This window comes from Callorhinus ursinus, unplaced genomic scaffold (genome assembly GCF_003265705.2).
Source record: "Callorhinus ursinus isolate GAN/ISIS: 27379988/994484 unplaced genomic scaffold, GSC_fseal_2.0 scaffold10, whole genome shotgun sequence".
Lineage (NCBI taxonomy): Eukaryota > Metazoa > Chordata > Mammalia > Carnivora > Otariidae > Callorhinus > Callorhinus ursinus.
In genome coordinates this window covers 70,762,248-70,779,767 of record NW_027397072.1, presented here as the reverse complement: position 1 = coordinate 70,779,767, position 17,520 = coordinate 70,762,248, and the positions used below count along the sequence as shown (strand labels likewise).

The 17,520-nt window shown below is 34.7% G+C and overlaps 1 protein-coding gene across 22 annotated transcripts in view; it reads right to left on the bottom strand.

Moving 5' to 3' along the window:
* The window catches only part of NRXN1 (neurexin 1), a 1,133,502-nt gene that overhangs the window by 144,116 nt on the left and 971,866 nt on the right, over nt 1-17,520 (bottom strand). For 12 of the 22 annotated variants that reach the window (XM_073897720.1, XM_025868729.2, XM_073897723.1 and 9 more), the window contains 2 exons: nt 3,458-3,547; nt 1,749-2,068 (listed from right to left, as the gene is read on the bottom strand). In XM_073897720.1, coding sequence (XP_073753821.1) covers nt 1,749-2,068; nt 3,458-3,547 — 410 coding nt within the window. The remainder of the gene's footprint in view (nt 1-1,748; nt 2,069-3,457; nt 3,548-17,520) is intronic. The other 10 variants (XM_073897726.1, XM_073897727.1, XM_073897729.1 and 7 more) reach the window with 1 other exon arrangement.

Below are 17,520 nucleotides of genomic sequence, written 5' to 3'. Positions count from 1 at the left end.
CTTTCTATTCTGTTCTTCCCACTCCTTCCTATTGAAAGTAAAAATCAGAATCTGTTCTTTTCTTTCTCTGGTAAACATATGTTAATTAGTAGATAGGGTGCTGATATGAACAGAATTCACCTTCTACTCTCTTTCCAAATTTGACACTTAGCTCTGTCTCAAACATTTGAAATAAAAGAAATGTAAAAATAATTGTTATCATTCTTGTTTCTTTAGGATGCACTTTCCTGGAAGTTAGGATCATATATTTGGAAAAGCTTTATATGGCATCTACTAGATACACTCATTCACTATTAAAAACAAAACAAAAGAAAACAATCAATTTAGATCTAGGAGAACATACAATTCTGAAAGAGATCACAACATAATATATACAAAGACTATAAATGTCATTAGGGATCTAGTAGCATTTAATAGCATATCTACAGCATTCTAATAGTGCTCTCTGAGGCATGTAGTTGTTTTTTGCTTGTTTGTTTGTTTGTTTTTCTTATTCTTCACTGATGCAATGCCAGTGCCTGATACACAGTAGGAAATCACTAAGTATACCATGACTGCATTAATATACTTCCAAGTTGTAAAAGCTTGGCATTTAAAAATTTTATTTTTCAAAAATTTTAGATGTAAGACATAAGCTCATTGAAGTTAATTCTAGGTGAGATCAGTTAATCACATACAATACAAAAAATGTCTTCAGATAAACAAACAGTGCATTTTTCTCATAGATAGTGTGGGGGCCTAGGTATAGTGATTACTTTGAATTAAAGTTACCAAGGAACAGCAAGTGCAAGAAGAACACCATGATGCCCCTTGCCTTCAGAAAGCAGAAAATAAATCTTCCATATTAAAGCTACCTTTACCTGTACCAGGAGGTAAAAAGACATCCGTATCACCAGACATTAGAAATGCAGAGTTGAGAAGTGAGAAGGCTCTATAAATAAACCTAGCTACATTTACTAATTTATTGTCCCAGTTCAAACACTATTTAGAATTCCTTACTAATTGAAGCTTCCAAACTTAAGATTTCTTTGCCCTGTAAATTTCTTACAGATATGTGTTTGTTTGTTTAAAAAAGTATAAAAGCTGACTGCCTTGGTTATTTCTTTGGGCCTCAATTTTATTACTGAGACTGTGTATATGTAAGCAAATTTTGTTTTTTTCCCTCCTATTAATCTGCCTCATGTCAATTCATTCTTAGACCAGCCAGAAGAAACTTGAAAGGTAGAATAAAAAATTTCCCCCTCAACAACAGTGAAAGAGTAGCCCTATCATTCACAATGAGAACCACATGCTTATCAATTCAAAATTCTGAACTCTTCAAAATACAATAGAAATTTGTATGCAATTTCTCTTCAAATTTGTTTTATTTTATTTTGATGATGTGCTGAGCCTGAACAAACAAGGCCAATAGTTCACTCAAATAGTTCACTAATTTACTTGTTTATTTAACTTAAAAGTGAAAACCCTGTGTAATTAGCAGGCAGTCCTCTCAGCTTGGGCTAGACCAAGGTTATTAATCAAGACTACCAGCTAACAGCTAACAAACCAACACAAAGCAGCAAATCTCAAATCAACAGTATATATATATACTTCACATTCAAACTGAGTACATTATGCTAAGCAAGACTCAAAGAAAGCCATGGCAGCTGAGATCAGAAACAATCCCATTTTAGAAAAGACACATATACAGAAAAGCCCACTTTCATAACCACAGTTCTAAAACAAAGGAATGAAATCCACATACTCACCTGGCTAATGGGTTCTTTCGTAGGGGGCTTCCCTCTTCTGGCTGTGCTAGTAGCTAGGGTTGTGGTGGTCTCCATAATTGATGTGGACATCTCTGACTGCATGGCAGTGGCTGTTGACTCAGTTGTCATTGAGGAAGGCACTTCACCAACAAGTCTCACATTTCCCACTATGGCGATGTTGGCATCATTTTCAGCTGCCATATTCAGAACTTTCAAGCCATTGTAGTAAAGCCCAGAGAGCTGGCCCTGGAAGGGCTGGCCCTGCTCTTTCCCGCCAATTATTATGGTTGCTTGGCTATTGAAGATTGTGAGCTGACGCCCTGTAAAAATAATATTACATACATGCAAAAATGTTGATTGTGAACTCTACATTCTACAAAGGATGATAAAACAGATCTTTCATGGGGTGGATAATGAGAGCAATAAACTATAAGAGAGGCATTTGACTCATAATTCATTGCTTATAAATGAGGTGTCCATGAAATGCATAATCATTGGCAAATACTTGTAAATTCTCAACTTATTGTAAATGTAGTGTTTTTGCTAAAAGACCAATCAAAGATACGTATTATAAATCAATTTTTAGTGGATCCCTTCTCCCTTTTACCTCAAGATCTTATACTGTTGGTCTCTTAAGTATAACTTGTTAAATTAAAAAAAAATGTGAGATATCTAACATTTCAAGTATTTGTCATTCTAAAATTACCACTGGCAGAAACTAATCTAGAGCAGCTAAATCTCATTTTAAATTTATGATAAAAATTTCATAGTTCATGTAATGGCCACATGTATCTATATGCTATTCTTTAAAAACGTTTATTTTTTTGAAGGCATAGTCCATCGTTATTTGAATTATTCTATTTTTCCGGCAATCACACTGAAAAGAAATGCATGGTTTACACTGGGCATGTCAGAGACAAAAAAAATCCAAAAGTATTTTTCTGATTGGCTTTCAGCAAGTCTATTAAAACAAAATAAAATGAAAAAAAAATAGCTTCAGATGTAAAAAGCGGCTTCAGGAATGATACACAAACCAATGGAGAAATTATGGCACAATTCCATCAAACAGCAATCCTCAGCAACAGTACCAATATCATCAAATTGAGTATCCGTTTTAGCAGATTGTTCTCTGCTCATAAAAAGCATGCACACAACTTCAAGTTCAGTTTTAATTAGGGCTTGTTCTCAAATGCTCTTAGAAGGTTGCAAACGTTAAAGGGACTTCATTTTGACTGGCAATCCATATTGCCCACTATTTAAGATGCCTAGAGTTTAAACCAAGAGTTTTGCTTTGTTTTGTTTTGTTTTGTTTTGTTTTCAGGACCATAATAAAGATATCAGAACTACATATATTTTAGTTAATAATTTAGAGGCTGGAACATGTAATATAATCTATGAATGATTTATCATTTTGGGTTAATGCTTGCTGTGAGTACCTTCATAGATTGAGTTAGTGGATTATATTTAACAGTCCCTTTAACCTTAAGTTAACAGGGTAAGATTATTAAACAGCTGGTACGTCTAAAAATGTATAGAAATTATTATACAAGGTATGCAAATATTACTATCTACATTTTACTGTTTTAAATTTGTTTTTAATTTAGTTTTACGGAAAATTTATTTTTTATGTTTATTAGTGTTACAATGAAGTACTACTTGGTTATGTTCAAATTATTTTTTTATTTGAAGTTTTAATCAATGTTTTTTACCTTTGTCGAGTAGCCATTCATCAACTACTCGACCAAGTCGATATGGAATTCGCTGTCTAGCAATCGCCAGGCGCTCGTTATCATTGTTTCCTTTAAAGTTTAAAGAGACATTTCATTGGTTAAAATCTGTAAGGTCAAAGGTTAAAAGTTAATACTTAAAGCTTGAGCTATACAGTTGCCACATGATTTTTTGAAATTTGGAATTTTAAAAAGTTCTACCTAGAACATTTCATGTTTCAGACTTGTCATTCATTCATTTATTTTATTTTAGCAAACAAAATTATTCCTATGTTAATTGAAAATTAGAAATCTGCATTTGAGCTAGGTTATTAAACTTATATTATAGACAGACCCGAACAACCAATTTAAACAGCATATAATAGCTTTACAAAAAAATGACCATTGATCTCAGGGTTTTGTCTTTTTGATGTTTCTTATTAACTAGTTAAACATGTTCAGGTGAAACAGGTTTAAGTTTTCAAAATACATTCAACCTCTTATTCCAGATTAGTAATTTATGAACACCAAACTTAATACCAACTTTGGCACACTGAAGCATCTAAAATTGGCCTAGAAGAATACTTTATGTCCTATTCAGAAAATAGAAATTCTTATTCATCTCATTTAAGGAAACCACAAAGTCTGAATAGTTCTTGTATATTCCACACAAATTGGTTTATCAATCACTTGGACATCACAAGGGAATATATCTTGCATCATCCAAATATGTTATTACAGGAAAAGGCTTTGACAAAAGTGACTTTATTTGAGTGTCCTTCAGTTTCACTTAAAGCTTAACACATGTTGAAGTGTATAACATATGGAAAAAAATATGTATGTTCTTCTATTCTCAAATATCTGCTTTTATTAAACTATTCTAAAGAAGGCATGACAGTGGAAGGAACAAACACAAGCCACAAACAGTGGTTCCTACTCACAGATTCAAACTAAGTAGGAGCCTCCCTTCTTTGACCAAACATTATCTGACAGAAACACAGTTTAAACTGACCTTGAATAATGCTTGCAAATAGATGAATGTATACTTGATCTATAAAGCACTCAGGAAGAATCCAGGCTGCCATCTCAGTGCTCAATAGTATATAGTGCAAGAAGTTTTTCTATTCTGTAAAAATTAACTAACATGGTATTTGAGCTAAGATGTTTTGGCAAAAGCTCAGAGAAGAACTTAGAGGAGAAAGAAATACTGGAAGGTAGTACTGCTGACAAGAAAATACTGGAGCATTTTGCTCAGAAAGAAATAGATACAAATTTTTCTCAGAATAATTTGTAAGTGCTTTCTTACACTGTTTTTACTATACACTACACATACCACAATAAACCCACCATTATATTAGTCACACACTTTTAGAGAAATAGAAAAGAATTGTCACTTAGACCTTATCGACTTGTCCTTTGAATGTCTATTTGACTAATAATATTTCATGCATTAGTACTTAATTTAAAATGTAAATATGTTGTATTCCTGAAACTAACATATCGTTGTGTGTCAAGTAAGGATAGTTTTAGTATATTGATAATCTAAAAAAAAAAAAAAAAAAAACACCCCACGAGGATACAAATAGCTTAAATTCCAAGCCTATCTTTGTTTTAAAAGAGTGCAGTTTGCGTTCTCTTCTGTGTGCTTGCAAACAAATTATATTTGGAAAAATACACTAAGATATGATATTGGTTATCTTAAGGCAGTGAGATGAATAATGAATATGTGGCTTTGGCTTATATTTGATTTATGTGATAAACATGTTTATGCGCATAATTTGATAGGCAAACATGAAATAGCTTTTCAAAGACACATACCCTTTACTCTATTAATTTCTTTGTCCACCAACACTCCTACCAATTCACACTGTTATAACTGTCACGATGACTTTATAATTAGGTAGTTCCTTATGCCATTGTTCATGCTAGAGTGTTCGCATCATCAGAAATGATTATTTCCTGAGACACCATCCAAATTTAGGCTCCAAAACACCTCTTCCCCGGATACTACTAAAGCATATTAACAAACCTCTCTGTGTCAAATCTGCAATCAATTGCAGCCATTCTCCACATGTCAGGTGATATCTAATTATGCCATTTGTCTATTATAACCCTTCTCAGTGACTTTAAGACAAAAACTCAAGCCCCTGATGAGATTTATGAGTGTTCCATGATCTGGTCCTTTCCTACCTTCTGTTCCTCATCTCATGCCTGCCCCTGCCTTGCTCTCCTCTGTCCATCCTCATGAGACTTCTTTCAATTTTTCTAAGGCTCTCCTTCTTCCTCTGGGCTTTTGTACTTGTAACTTCTTTATTTGAAATGCTCTTCCTCACTCTCACGCCATTTCCATTTTTCCTTAGCCAAACATGACTCATTAATGGAGTCTTCTCGGCAGAGGATTATTTCCTCGGGAGGTCTTTCCTGCTGTCCCCAAGTTAGATTAGCACACTTGACTACATGCTTCCCTAGCACCTGATACATGCCCTTTGGAATAGGCACTGACTTTGTAACTGCATATTCAATAAATGTTTTCCCTCTGAAGTTCTATACAGTCAGACACTGTGTGTGCTGTTAATTATTGTATTCTCAGTGCTAGCACAATACCTATCAGATAATAATCTCCTATGAAATATCTGTGGATTGAGGTAGTGAAGGAAATCTTGTTTTTAATTCTGATAGCTTCCTTGGAACCATTATCTCATCCTATAGCCTAACAACATTCACAAGAAAATGAAAGCAAATACTTATGCCCAGAGAATAGATCACATATAGCCAAGCCTCCCTTTGACTTTCCAAAAGAAATATCACATAGTTCATTTATAATTTTATCTCTTTAGTGATTGTCACTGACTTGAACATCCATACTGTAAGTTCATTACTTGTTTAATAATAACTGCTTCATGCCACAAAATAAGTAATCACAGTTAGTATTAGTAGGGGAAGTAGAAAAGTCCTAAGCAAGACTGGTGGAGAGAATTGGCAGCTTTGGATATTCTTTTTGAATAGCTGAGAAAAAGAGCACATAAAAACACGTAAAAATATATACACAGATACATACAATTTGCTCTCATACTTTTGGTACTCAAAAAGCAATTAATATAATTGATTGACATGATTTAAGTCAACAATAGCTTTAAAGATCCTTAATGAGACTCAGCTAAAACAACATAAACACCGTATTTCCAATGAATAACAAAGAGGCCACCTAACAACAACAGCAAAGAAAAAATTGAGTAGGCAGCAGAAATAGGTGTAAAGACATGTGATAATATTTTTTTAAAAGGTAGCCACAGGGATAGTATAATACAATCTCATTACCCATGAATATCAGATACCTTCTAGTTCAGAGACCTTTTTTTTTTTTTTTTTAACAGAGAGATTTGATTTTGAAATCAAAGGAAAGACTTTAGTCTTTGTTGGAGTAATGGATGATGGGAAATCAGATGGTACTCACTTCAGTTCAATATATGTTTCCAATGCTTTGTTCTCCTACTAGAATAAAAAATTAATGACTTCTCTTGTGACAAAATTATATATAAATACACTATCAACCAAACAGAGACACATCTAAATAGATTACTGATGATGATGTCTTTTAACAGATGAATTCCAAATCCCTTCTACTATTGAGTATAAAATAGTTCAGACTGTTTAGGTTCACCAGGAATAAGCCTACATTTTGCCTCCACCTCATGATTTTCATTAATAAGCTTCACATGAAAAGTCATTATTGAGGTATATTATTTTAAGAAATTGCTCAAAATGCATTTTATTTCATTACAAATTCACAATGATATGTTATTTACAAAACAATCAGTAATTTGGTATGCTTGTGTTCATTTTTAATCCTGGCCATAGTTTGACATACATCTAAACTTAGCATGTAATATAAAGGACATAAAACAACCAATTTGATTGGGAGAAATTAAAGATAATTATAATTTCCAATGACCTTTTCTTTCCTCTGGGAAGGGTTGGGATCTAATACCAAACATGCTGAGATATAGAAACATTACATAGTGCTTCTGAGCATGGTCAAAGAAAGCAGGCCTACATGGACAGGAGAGATTAAAAACAAGTGGAATGTGGGGCCTTGTTGCACAGTTGGTTAAGCAACTGACTCTTGGTTCTGGCTCAGCTAATGATCTCAGGGTCCTGGGATCAAGTCCCATGTTGGGACTCCAAGCTCAGTGAGGAGTCTACTAGGGTTTCTCTCTCCCTCTCCCTCTGTCCTTCCCTGCGTGTATGCTCTCTCTCTAAAAATAAATAAATAAATTAATCTTAAAACAAAACCAACCAACCAAAGAAACAAACAAAATAAACTGGAATGTATCTGAATATTCAAATCAAGCCAAAGTTTCCTAAATCAGAGGTAAAGATAAAGTAATAATGACCCACTTATAAAAGACCTATTTGTTCTGGAATTATTAAAAGGGTCCAAGAAGAACTTCAACTTTTTAAAAAGCATACAAATCAACTACAGCAGTCGACTGAACACATCAATCAGGTTTATGATAACAGAACTTCTCATCGAATAGTTAAGACATACTTTAGTCTCATATTTTCTGCACCCTAATAAAACTAGAAGGAGCTTTTTCTTTTATTTTCTTTTTCCTCCAGTTGATTTCATGTGGGTTAAGTATGTTGGTACCTCCACTGAAAATGTCACCAGAGAGAACATACACATCTCTACTGAAGTAATTTCCAAGCAAGGAAACAGTATGTAAAACTTGGGTTTATTTTCCTTTGAACTGTGAAAGGATTCGGTATTTTTAAATTAATTAATTATTAATTGGACTGTAATAAATACATGACATTAGATTAGCTTCAAGATTCAGTATTTTTGACAAAAGGCAGGCTTCCTAAAACCGGAATCAATTTCTAGGTGCAAGCTCTAACTGGAGTGGCCATTTAGGTATAAAGGGCTAAATGTAATGGATATTTCAAACAAGGTTCCAGGGCTGAAGAATAAAAAGGAAAATCTGGTCATTCAGACTTAAAGTGCAACTTTCTTTATTTTGATTGAATCCCAGATAGTTTCATTCTCTTACCTAACCAATAGTGTTTGGTCACACTATAGAATATTATTAATTTTGTATGAACCAGTAGACTACAAGGAAACAAGAGTAATTTCAAAGACTCAAGGTAAGCAGCAAGGAGTAATAAAACGCAAATCCTTGACTTGTAGTTAAATTTCATGGTGGGACTCAGAGAATAAAAAGAAATAAAACTGTAATCATATTTTTATGACTATTGGTCAGTAGAGAAAAGCTATGTGAACTTCATTAATACATAGTTTTTCTCTTCTCATTTTCATAAATCTTCACCATGGATTTATAATTTCTCTTCAGAAATAGAAGTGTCAGTTTTCTATATGACAAAGTAATATAGTTGGAAGAAAAATAAGGAAAAGTAGTGCTATGAACCCAAAATTTGTCCAAAATAATATGAAAGTAAAAACAGAGATACTTGCTTCTTCTGAAGCTCATTTTCCTGACTTGGGCTTTGGGAGAGGAAACACAAAAGGGTTCTGAAAAGCTATACATACCTCCAGAGAAGATTAGGAGTCTGTTTTTAGACCTTTTGTTTTTAAATGAGAATACGTCATTTAAATATACCTCAACCCACAAAGCAAAGTAAAAGTTAAACATAGTTTTGTAAAATTGCTCTACTTTTAAAAGCAGCATTATCATATAATTTCCAACTAAATGACATATATGTCATTGTTATGCAAACCATACAAAACAGTAATACATAACTTAGCTGATAAATGTTTCAAATAAGTGGATTTTGAACATCATTGAAATAGTAATACATAGCTGATAAATGTTTCAAATAAGTGGATTTTGAACATCACTGACACTTGGAGGAACAAACTTGTGAAAGAATGAAGCTTTCTAATGAAAATATTTGTCCTACATATCATGGTATTTGCTATATCATTAAAATGTATAGATAACAATACATGCCTCTATTTGTCTCCTGACTCCTTCTCCAATTTCATCTTGAACCACTTCTTTCTAATTTTTTAAACTCTAATCACTCTGTACTTTTCCAATTCTTTTCATGGAGCTAATTCTTTCTGAAGATGCCATTTTGTTTGTTTTGCATATTTTCTGCATCTCTGGGTACTCCTTAACACTCCCGACATAAATGCACACACACACACACACACACACACCTGAATGTGACCAACTTATTTTTCCCTTAAATTTCTCAAAGAAGCATTCCCTGTGCACCCTCTCCACCAAATTAGCCTAGAGCTTTCCATTACGCACTGTTATAGCACTTAGTAACAGTATTGATAATCATGACGAAATTGATTCTAAATTTATATTCCTTGCAAATAAGGGTCACGTCCAGTCCATCTGTTCATTGTTATACACCTTGAGCATAGCACAATGCTGGGTGCAAGGTAACCACTTGATAAGTAATTCCTCAGTGGAAAATGAATCCACTAGGGGTATTTCTTGCATAGCCATATGGTGGTATTTGTTGTTCAAGAGTAAAATCAGTAAGGTTGTTAGTACCATTAAAATATGTGTGTGTGTGTGTGTGTGTGTGTGTGTGTGTGTGTATATATGACTTCCTAATCTTGCTCCTCTTTCATCAATCATGATTTTGCCATTGGAGTAAATATAGGCCAAGGAAGTGTCTTAAGTAAATGTTTTGTGCTTAAATGTAAGCCAATGATGTCTAGCTTGAAGAGGGGACCACTATGGTGCATATACATTGGCAGAAAAATTAATACCAACTTGGGATCCTTTTTTTTTCTTAATTGCAGATAGAGCTGATGGTTGATTTGATCAGGGAGAAATTTCTGTAAGTGCCTCAATTCTCTAATGAACCATATATGAGAGACATAGTCTTAGACTCAACGAATCTTCAGAAATATGCATAATTTTCAAGAATATCTTCTTCTAGATTGATTTTAGAGATTTCTTGAAAATGAATTGAATTGTAGACTCCCCCACTAGCATTTTCCAAAGTCCATCAGTAAATATAACAATTGCTTGTAAGGAAAATGTCCTTTAACTAAGGCAAAAATGACACAGAATCGGATTTCTACAATTTCAGGCAGTAGAAGTTATAGATCTTCTAGTCGTGAGGGCACAGGCCTTCCAGAGTGTGCCTGATTCATGGCTAATATAAAGCAGTGATGGATTTGGATTGTCATCTGGACTTTTAAGACCTTATGGAATTATAAACACATACTACCAGTATCTAAAAGTGCTTCTTTTCTGACAATAGGACTAAACAAACTAGTAAGGCTACAACTAAGTTTCACGCACTTTGGAAAACCCACATTTTAAGTATGAAAGTGGTCTGTAGGTAAAAAAGTTAGAGAAAATACTACCAGAAAACTACTAGAAAACAGGATAATAATGTATTGAGTGGCTTTTATGTTTTATTGTGCTACTGACTTATTATATAGGTTATCTCTCATTTAGTCCTCATATTAATCCCAGACCATAAGTATCTTTTATTTTATAGATAAAAAAATGAGGCTCAAATAGATGATACAACTAGGGCTATGCCATGCAATATAGACGGAGGAACCATTTGAACCCAGGCATATTTGACTCCTAAGCTATTCCTTGCAATAGTTTTTTTTTTTTTAAGAAAAAGTCTCAAACAGCCTGAGACATAAAGCCCCAACATCTTCCTTTTAATCTTTATGGCACTATCCTGTATAATGGAAAATATCATGGTCTTGTTTTTAAAGGTTCTGTTCTGTGAAGTTTGGGGTGAGATTCTCCTCTTGGGTACATAAAATCAGAAATCTTCCCAAATCCTTGAGGATTTATCAGGAGTATATTTTTATCACTTCTATTTTATAGATGAAGGTAGTGAAGATCTACTACAGCTGAGATCTCAGTGAGGAACAGCATTTCATTTTTTTCCTTTTACAGTGATGCCCTGCCATTCAAGCCACTTGAGACATAAAATATTCCAAGCATTCCTTATCTTAACCCCTTACCTATAAGACAAGCCCCAAGCATAATAATCCACCAAGTTCACAATTTTTTTTTTTTGATGCTGACCCTCGCCAAGAGACAAGTTGTTAAAGGACAGAAGGCCCTAGTCATGAGTGAGAAGACCACCCCATTTTGTTGGCTTGTGGGAAGAGGGATGGGACTCTGCAACATGTTAAAGTGAATTCTGCTTGGACTTCACATTTCCTCCTTTTTTCTTCCCTGCTCACCTCTTTTCTCTGCTTTTCCCTTTACACGTCTCCAAGGACCCAATGCTTAAATGCCATTTATCAATAACCCAATGTGTGTACCCATTCCTAGACATTTCTCATGTACCCAAAAGATTTCACCTTCCTTCTCTAGTTCCAATAGTTAAATCCCTTGTTTCTTTAGTATAGCTTAGGTAGACATTAGGAAAGTAATCTGACTCAATGAAGTCAATACATAAGCACTGACAGTGTACTCTGAAAGTACTGTGTCAAGCATACATCAATATATCCCATAGATCTTATTGTTAAAGAGCTTACACTTTGTCTGGGGAGTCAAGGGGCAAAATGAAGGAAGTTAAATGGAAGTTCAGGATAATAGATAACTTTGCATAAGTATATAATTAACCACTAAATGAACTGTACTTTCCACAGAAGTTCAGAGAGGACAATGGACTACAAAAACACAGAAGGTGTGACAGAACACAAAGGATTTTACCTAGATCACAAACAACCTAAATTTTATTGAAATCATAACCAGATAAAAATGTGTTCTAGTGTGGATATTAATCCCCCAAAGATTGATTATTGATTATTCTTTTCAATTTCATAAAACTATATACCTGTAGATCTATTTTTAAGTAAATTTATTCTCTGGTAGAATATATTTAGTCTCAAACTAATTGTAAATATAAATAAAAAGAGTTAAAATATTTATGCCATATGAAGTGAAGCATGTAGTACACACAGTGTTAAAACTACTAAATAAAATATGATGAAAGTTGACAAGAATTTGAGGGCAATATGCAAAAAATGAAAATATTTGAGTTAGGATGGAGGGATTATAGGATTATGATCTTTTTCAGATTTTAATTTCATATTGGTACTCTATTTATAGATACTTCAGTTTTGCTCCCATCATTCCCTTAAAAAAAAAAAACAGCACCTTCTATAAATTAAATGTAGCATCTGAATGCAATGCTATACAAAGAGAGGGTGGTACAACCCAGGCACCTTGTCAGTCAGCCTACTTAACTTAAACATCTGGAGAGAGCACAGACCACTCCAGTAGGGCAATGTCTGTTCGTAACTAATGCTTCCGATGATACCCCAGCTCCTTGTACAAAACAGTAGGCCTGTACATTCAGTAAAACAGTACCTTCCTGTGAGACTGCTAGGATACTGGGCATGAAGGTCCCAGGCTGTCTACTGCAGAGTTCAACAGTACTTTGGGGAAGAAGTTAGAAGCTTAGTGCACATCTAACTGGGTTAAGAAATGTCTCCCTTCATGCCCCCCTCTTACGTGGAATTACACTAAGAGATCTAGTATGCCTTTCTGTAGAAGCACTGTTCGTATATGCTACTTACATTCGAACATTTTATTTTGGGCATATTGTTCCAACAGAAGTAAAGGTAACCTTGTGATCTTTGAGTCTCACTGCCCATGTGGAATGGATAGTGACTTACATGTTCTTCCCTAAGCCTTCCCATGTTGTTGAGCTCCTAATGCAAAGAGACTAGAATATCATATCAAAAACTGGAGGCAAGAAATAAAAAGCAACAGGGACAAGCAGATAACAGAATACCGAATGCGCTCTGATAAATTAAAGGTCATACTCTGTTATCACACATACTAAAGAGTTCTTTTGTGCTAGCTGTGTAGCCTTTAAGACAGAAGATTGGTTTAACAGCTACAGAAACAGAGAGGGCCACTGATAGATATCACTCAATGGTGAGAAAAAGAAAAATGAAATGAAGAACAGCTCCACATTACCTTAAAAATGTCATTTTGCCATTTTCCCAGATATGAGAATCTTAAGTACCTTCTAAACCATGTCAAAACATTTAAGCTTATCCACCCTAATAAGATCTTACAGGTATATTTAAGCCTTCTTTTCCCAGTTCTCGATTTCTGAGAATCAGAGTATTATGTGGTATAGCTCAGTTTTCTACTTTCTCACACCAACCCTGACTTTTAATCTGTTCTTAATATTTAGACTGCTCTAAGGAAGAGGAAATAAGTAAATGTCTCATCTATCGTCTGATATGGACTAGAAATTATACTGAGAAAGTTCCTTACTCTCTAGTAAACTAAAGTCTGATTACTGTTGCATTCTAATCTCATTTTAATGGACCAATCTCTCTCCTTCACTTGTAATTGGATGCAGGAAGATTTTTTTTTTTCCAGTCAGAAAGATGGGGTTTGTCAAATGTACACAAATTATTTAAGATTACATGCTCTGGAAGTACCAAGGGCAGGCTGGAATACAGCTGGAGGATGGTCAGTCCTCCTCAATCTTATAAAATGTACAAACTCTTAAAAAATAACTAATATTTTTGTAGATAGATCAAATACTATAGATTTGAACTTAAAACCCTAGAATGACTTATCTCCCATAAAAATGTATTTTGTGTATCAGCAATGATTTCATTTTTTCTCTCTCTTTAAAAAAAAAAAAAGATTTATTTATTTATTTATTTGCAAGATTGGGGGGAGGGACAGAGGGAGAGAGAGTCTTAAGTAGACTCTGTGCTGAGTGTGGAACCTCACATGGGGCTTAGTCTCACGACCTGGAGATCACAACCTGCTCCGAAACCAAGAGTCAGATGTTAACTGACCATGCCACCCATGCGCCCCTCAGTAATGATTTCTTACAAGTAAGCCCTTGTGGTCAGACTCATTGTGTAAAGAGAATCCTTGATGGTTAAGGATACTGGGCTCTACATCCTGGGTTTTCTAGTGATTAGTTTTGTAACAGGGGGCCAGGGGACACATTTTTGAACTTCAGTTTTCTCATCTGTAAAATAGGTATTTGTAAGAATAACTGATATAATACAGTATAGGTAAATCTCTTAGCACAGTGCATGGCACAAGGTAGACCCTCAGTAAATACTAGCAATATATTGTAGCTGTGTCATTATTTGTTGTCTGGTCTAATCTGTGTAATAGGATGTACGTATCTAGGAATATATAGATTGCAGAAATTGTTTCTCACCCATCTGGACATCAGAGACGTGGTAAGAAAAATAAATCAAGTTTTCTTTCCTAAGACAAATAAAGGAACTAGATTTATTATAAATATGTACTCAACCCCATAGATGCTTTGTCAAAAATCACTATATTTATTCCCAATGTCAAACCTCTGAGAACCTGTTCTCAGAGGTTTATGCATTGCTACCTATAAGCCAATGGGAACAACTGAAGGGAGGTCATTAACTTCAGGAGGCCCCACAAAAAGAAAAAGCCAAAGGCACCTGCCCTAAGAGAAAATGGAATTCAGGAGACCACTGTATGTTCTGGGCAGCAGCATAGTGACAAAGCTGCTCTTCCAAGAGGAAAACCTTAGATATCACTGAGGACTCAAAATGATATTGTAATATGTATATTAATGGCTCAAAGAGATGAATTTCAAAAAGAATATCTCAAACTCTTCTTCTCCCCCATACAGCTTGTGGTAAAAACAGGCTACAGAAACTATGAGCAGAAGTGGATACTGAGTGGCCAAAACAAGGCAATCCCATTAATTGTAAAATGCAGTATTAGTGGACTGTATGGTCTCTCACGGGGCCACCAATGTTAACAACCAATGATCCCAAGAGTTGTTGGGTTGTCAAGAAGACACGCATCAGGCCATCTTGTTACCATATGCTGTCTGTGGGTTTTTATGGAGGAATTAATTTTAGATCCATTGAAAACCAAGACATGATCAATGTTTCTAACTCTGCAAATATCTTTAGGAGACAGAAATTTTTGATTTGGCATGTTCTTTTTTACTTCTTTTCTGTTGTTGTTGTTAACTATCTCATAGTGCTTTGACAAATTTATGAAGACTTTGAGTCGTCATGCGCGGAGATCTTTATGATTTAAGCCATTACATTTTTCTGATAAGTTTAATATTGTAAACTTGTCTTCCTTCTTCTTTCAGCTACACAGACAGACACACACACCTCTCACCAGGCAGACATTCCTCTGGCTTCTCTTTCTACCCACCCACTGAAGCATGTCACTGCTCTGACAGCCACTTCAAAAGGAGAAAGGCAGGCACAGGTTAGGTTTTAGGAAATTTTGATTTTATAAAAAGTAGTCAAGAGGATGGGGAAGCACATTATGATGCTCAGAAAGAGGTTTGTCTCCTCTTCATTTTAAATTCTTAGTACTAAAGCGATAAGAGAGGACAATTTCAAGAGGGAATACACTTTCTTCAAATCAATGGCTGTTCTTTGCAAACCCCTTTTGTCCAAAATTTATCCAAGTAGAATCTTTTCTTGGGTTTCTCAAACACCTGTGATCTGGGGAACTGTACTTTGGAGGATATTTCTGGTTCAGCAGACATCTTCATGAGAGTTCCCATCCAATCAAGTCTGACAAGAGCATACTTGAAAACCTGCAGGTGGCCTAAGTGTAGCTCCCAGCCTGGGTGGAGATCACCAGTTCAGACCCAGACATCCTAAAGAATGCAGTAGATACGCAGGAGAAATAGTACATTGCAACTCTCAGAATGAGACTATGTATGAATTTCTTTACTGCATTCAGTATTTCCCCTTTAAACTTAAGCCACCAGTGATTTCTAGTGGATCCCTAAATACAGAACAGAAAGAAGAGAAGGATAAAACTACAAATATGTCTTAACCAAGTTTAAGCTGATACTCCACTAGTAAGGACAGATGAAATTTGTCCACTTAAATCCTCCTCCTCCCCCTCCTCTTCTTCTTCTTCTTCGTCTTCTTTATCTTCTTCTTCTTCGTTTTTCACAATATAGCACATCTATAGTTAGACTGTGTCATTTTCAAGGAAAGGGCTAAATTAATTGGGTCATACAACTCTGGCCTAATTAATACTTCATTTAAAATTTTTCCTGAAGTCTTTAAAATCCAACGGGCCTTGTGTTGACTTCAGTGGAAGTCAACACACACACAGAAAGACACCGGGTACAGGTGGCCCAAGAGAAAAGCCCGTGTGAAGATGAGAGAGATGGTGACTATCTGGAAGCCAAGGAGCAAGGCCTCCCGAGAAATCAAGCTCACAACACCCTGACTTTGGACTTCTAGCCTAGAGAACAATGACAGAATCAATTTCTTTGTGGTATTTTGCTATGGGGGCCCTAGCAAACTAACATAGAGATGATTTAAAACTATTTAAAATTATATATTGTTGGCCTAATTACAGACCTTGGATACTAAGCAGATGCGATAGCATTTTGCTACAATGGCTAAAAGGTCTGGGAATGAGTACTCTTGGGTTTGCATTTTACTAAAGTACCAAGTAAATGTCAAAATCGTACCCATTTTAACTATAAATTTTGGTTGAAGAGAGCATTTTGTCCTTCTCTGGATTAGCTTTTAAATCGTAATAGTCTGCAACACAATTCTGATGGTTAGCACAGTTATAGAATGAACTCTACCAATATACAGTTTGCATTATTAAAGGTATAAGATAATGATGAAATTGATTTCAGCACAAGATATATAAATATCAGCATGATATATACCTACATATATACCTGTATTTATAAATAGATCTAGGTATACACATAGTTCCATTATTCTATAGAACAACTTTTACAAAAGGAACTATTTAACATTTCATATCATTAAATGAAATTTCTCTAGACAAACAAACAAAAAAATCAATCCTACCATTCTCTTTACTTTGTGGTCCCCTGTAGCTTCATTAACACAGATGACTGGAGTACTATTTAAAATAGAGTGTTAGTGTTAATTTGCTAATTTATTTTAAATGTTTCCACAGAAGAAACCCCCCAGAAAACACTGCATAAAATAAATTCCTACTTAGGTAATGATTACATAAGGTGAGATTCTTTTACTAAAATATACTTATTTTTCTTCAATTTAGTAACTATTGAGAGATCACAGAAAGTTTATT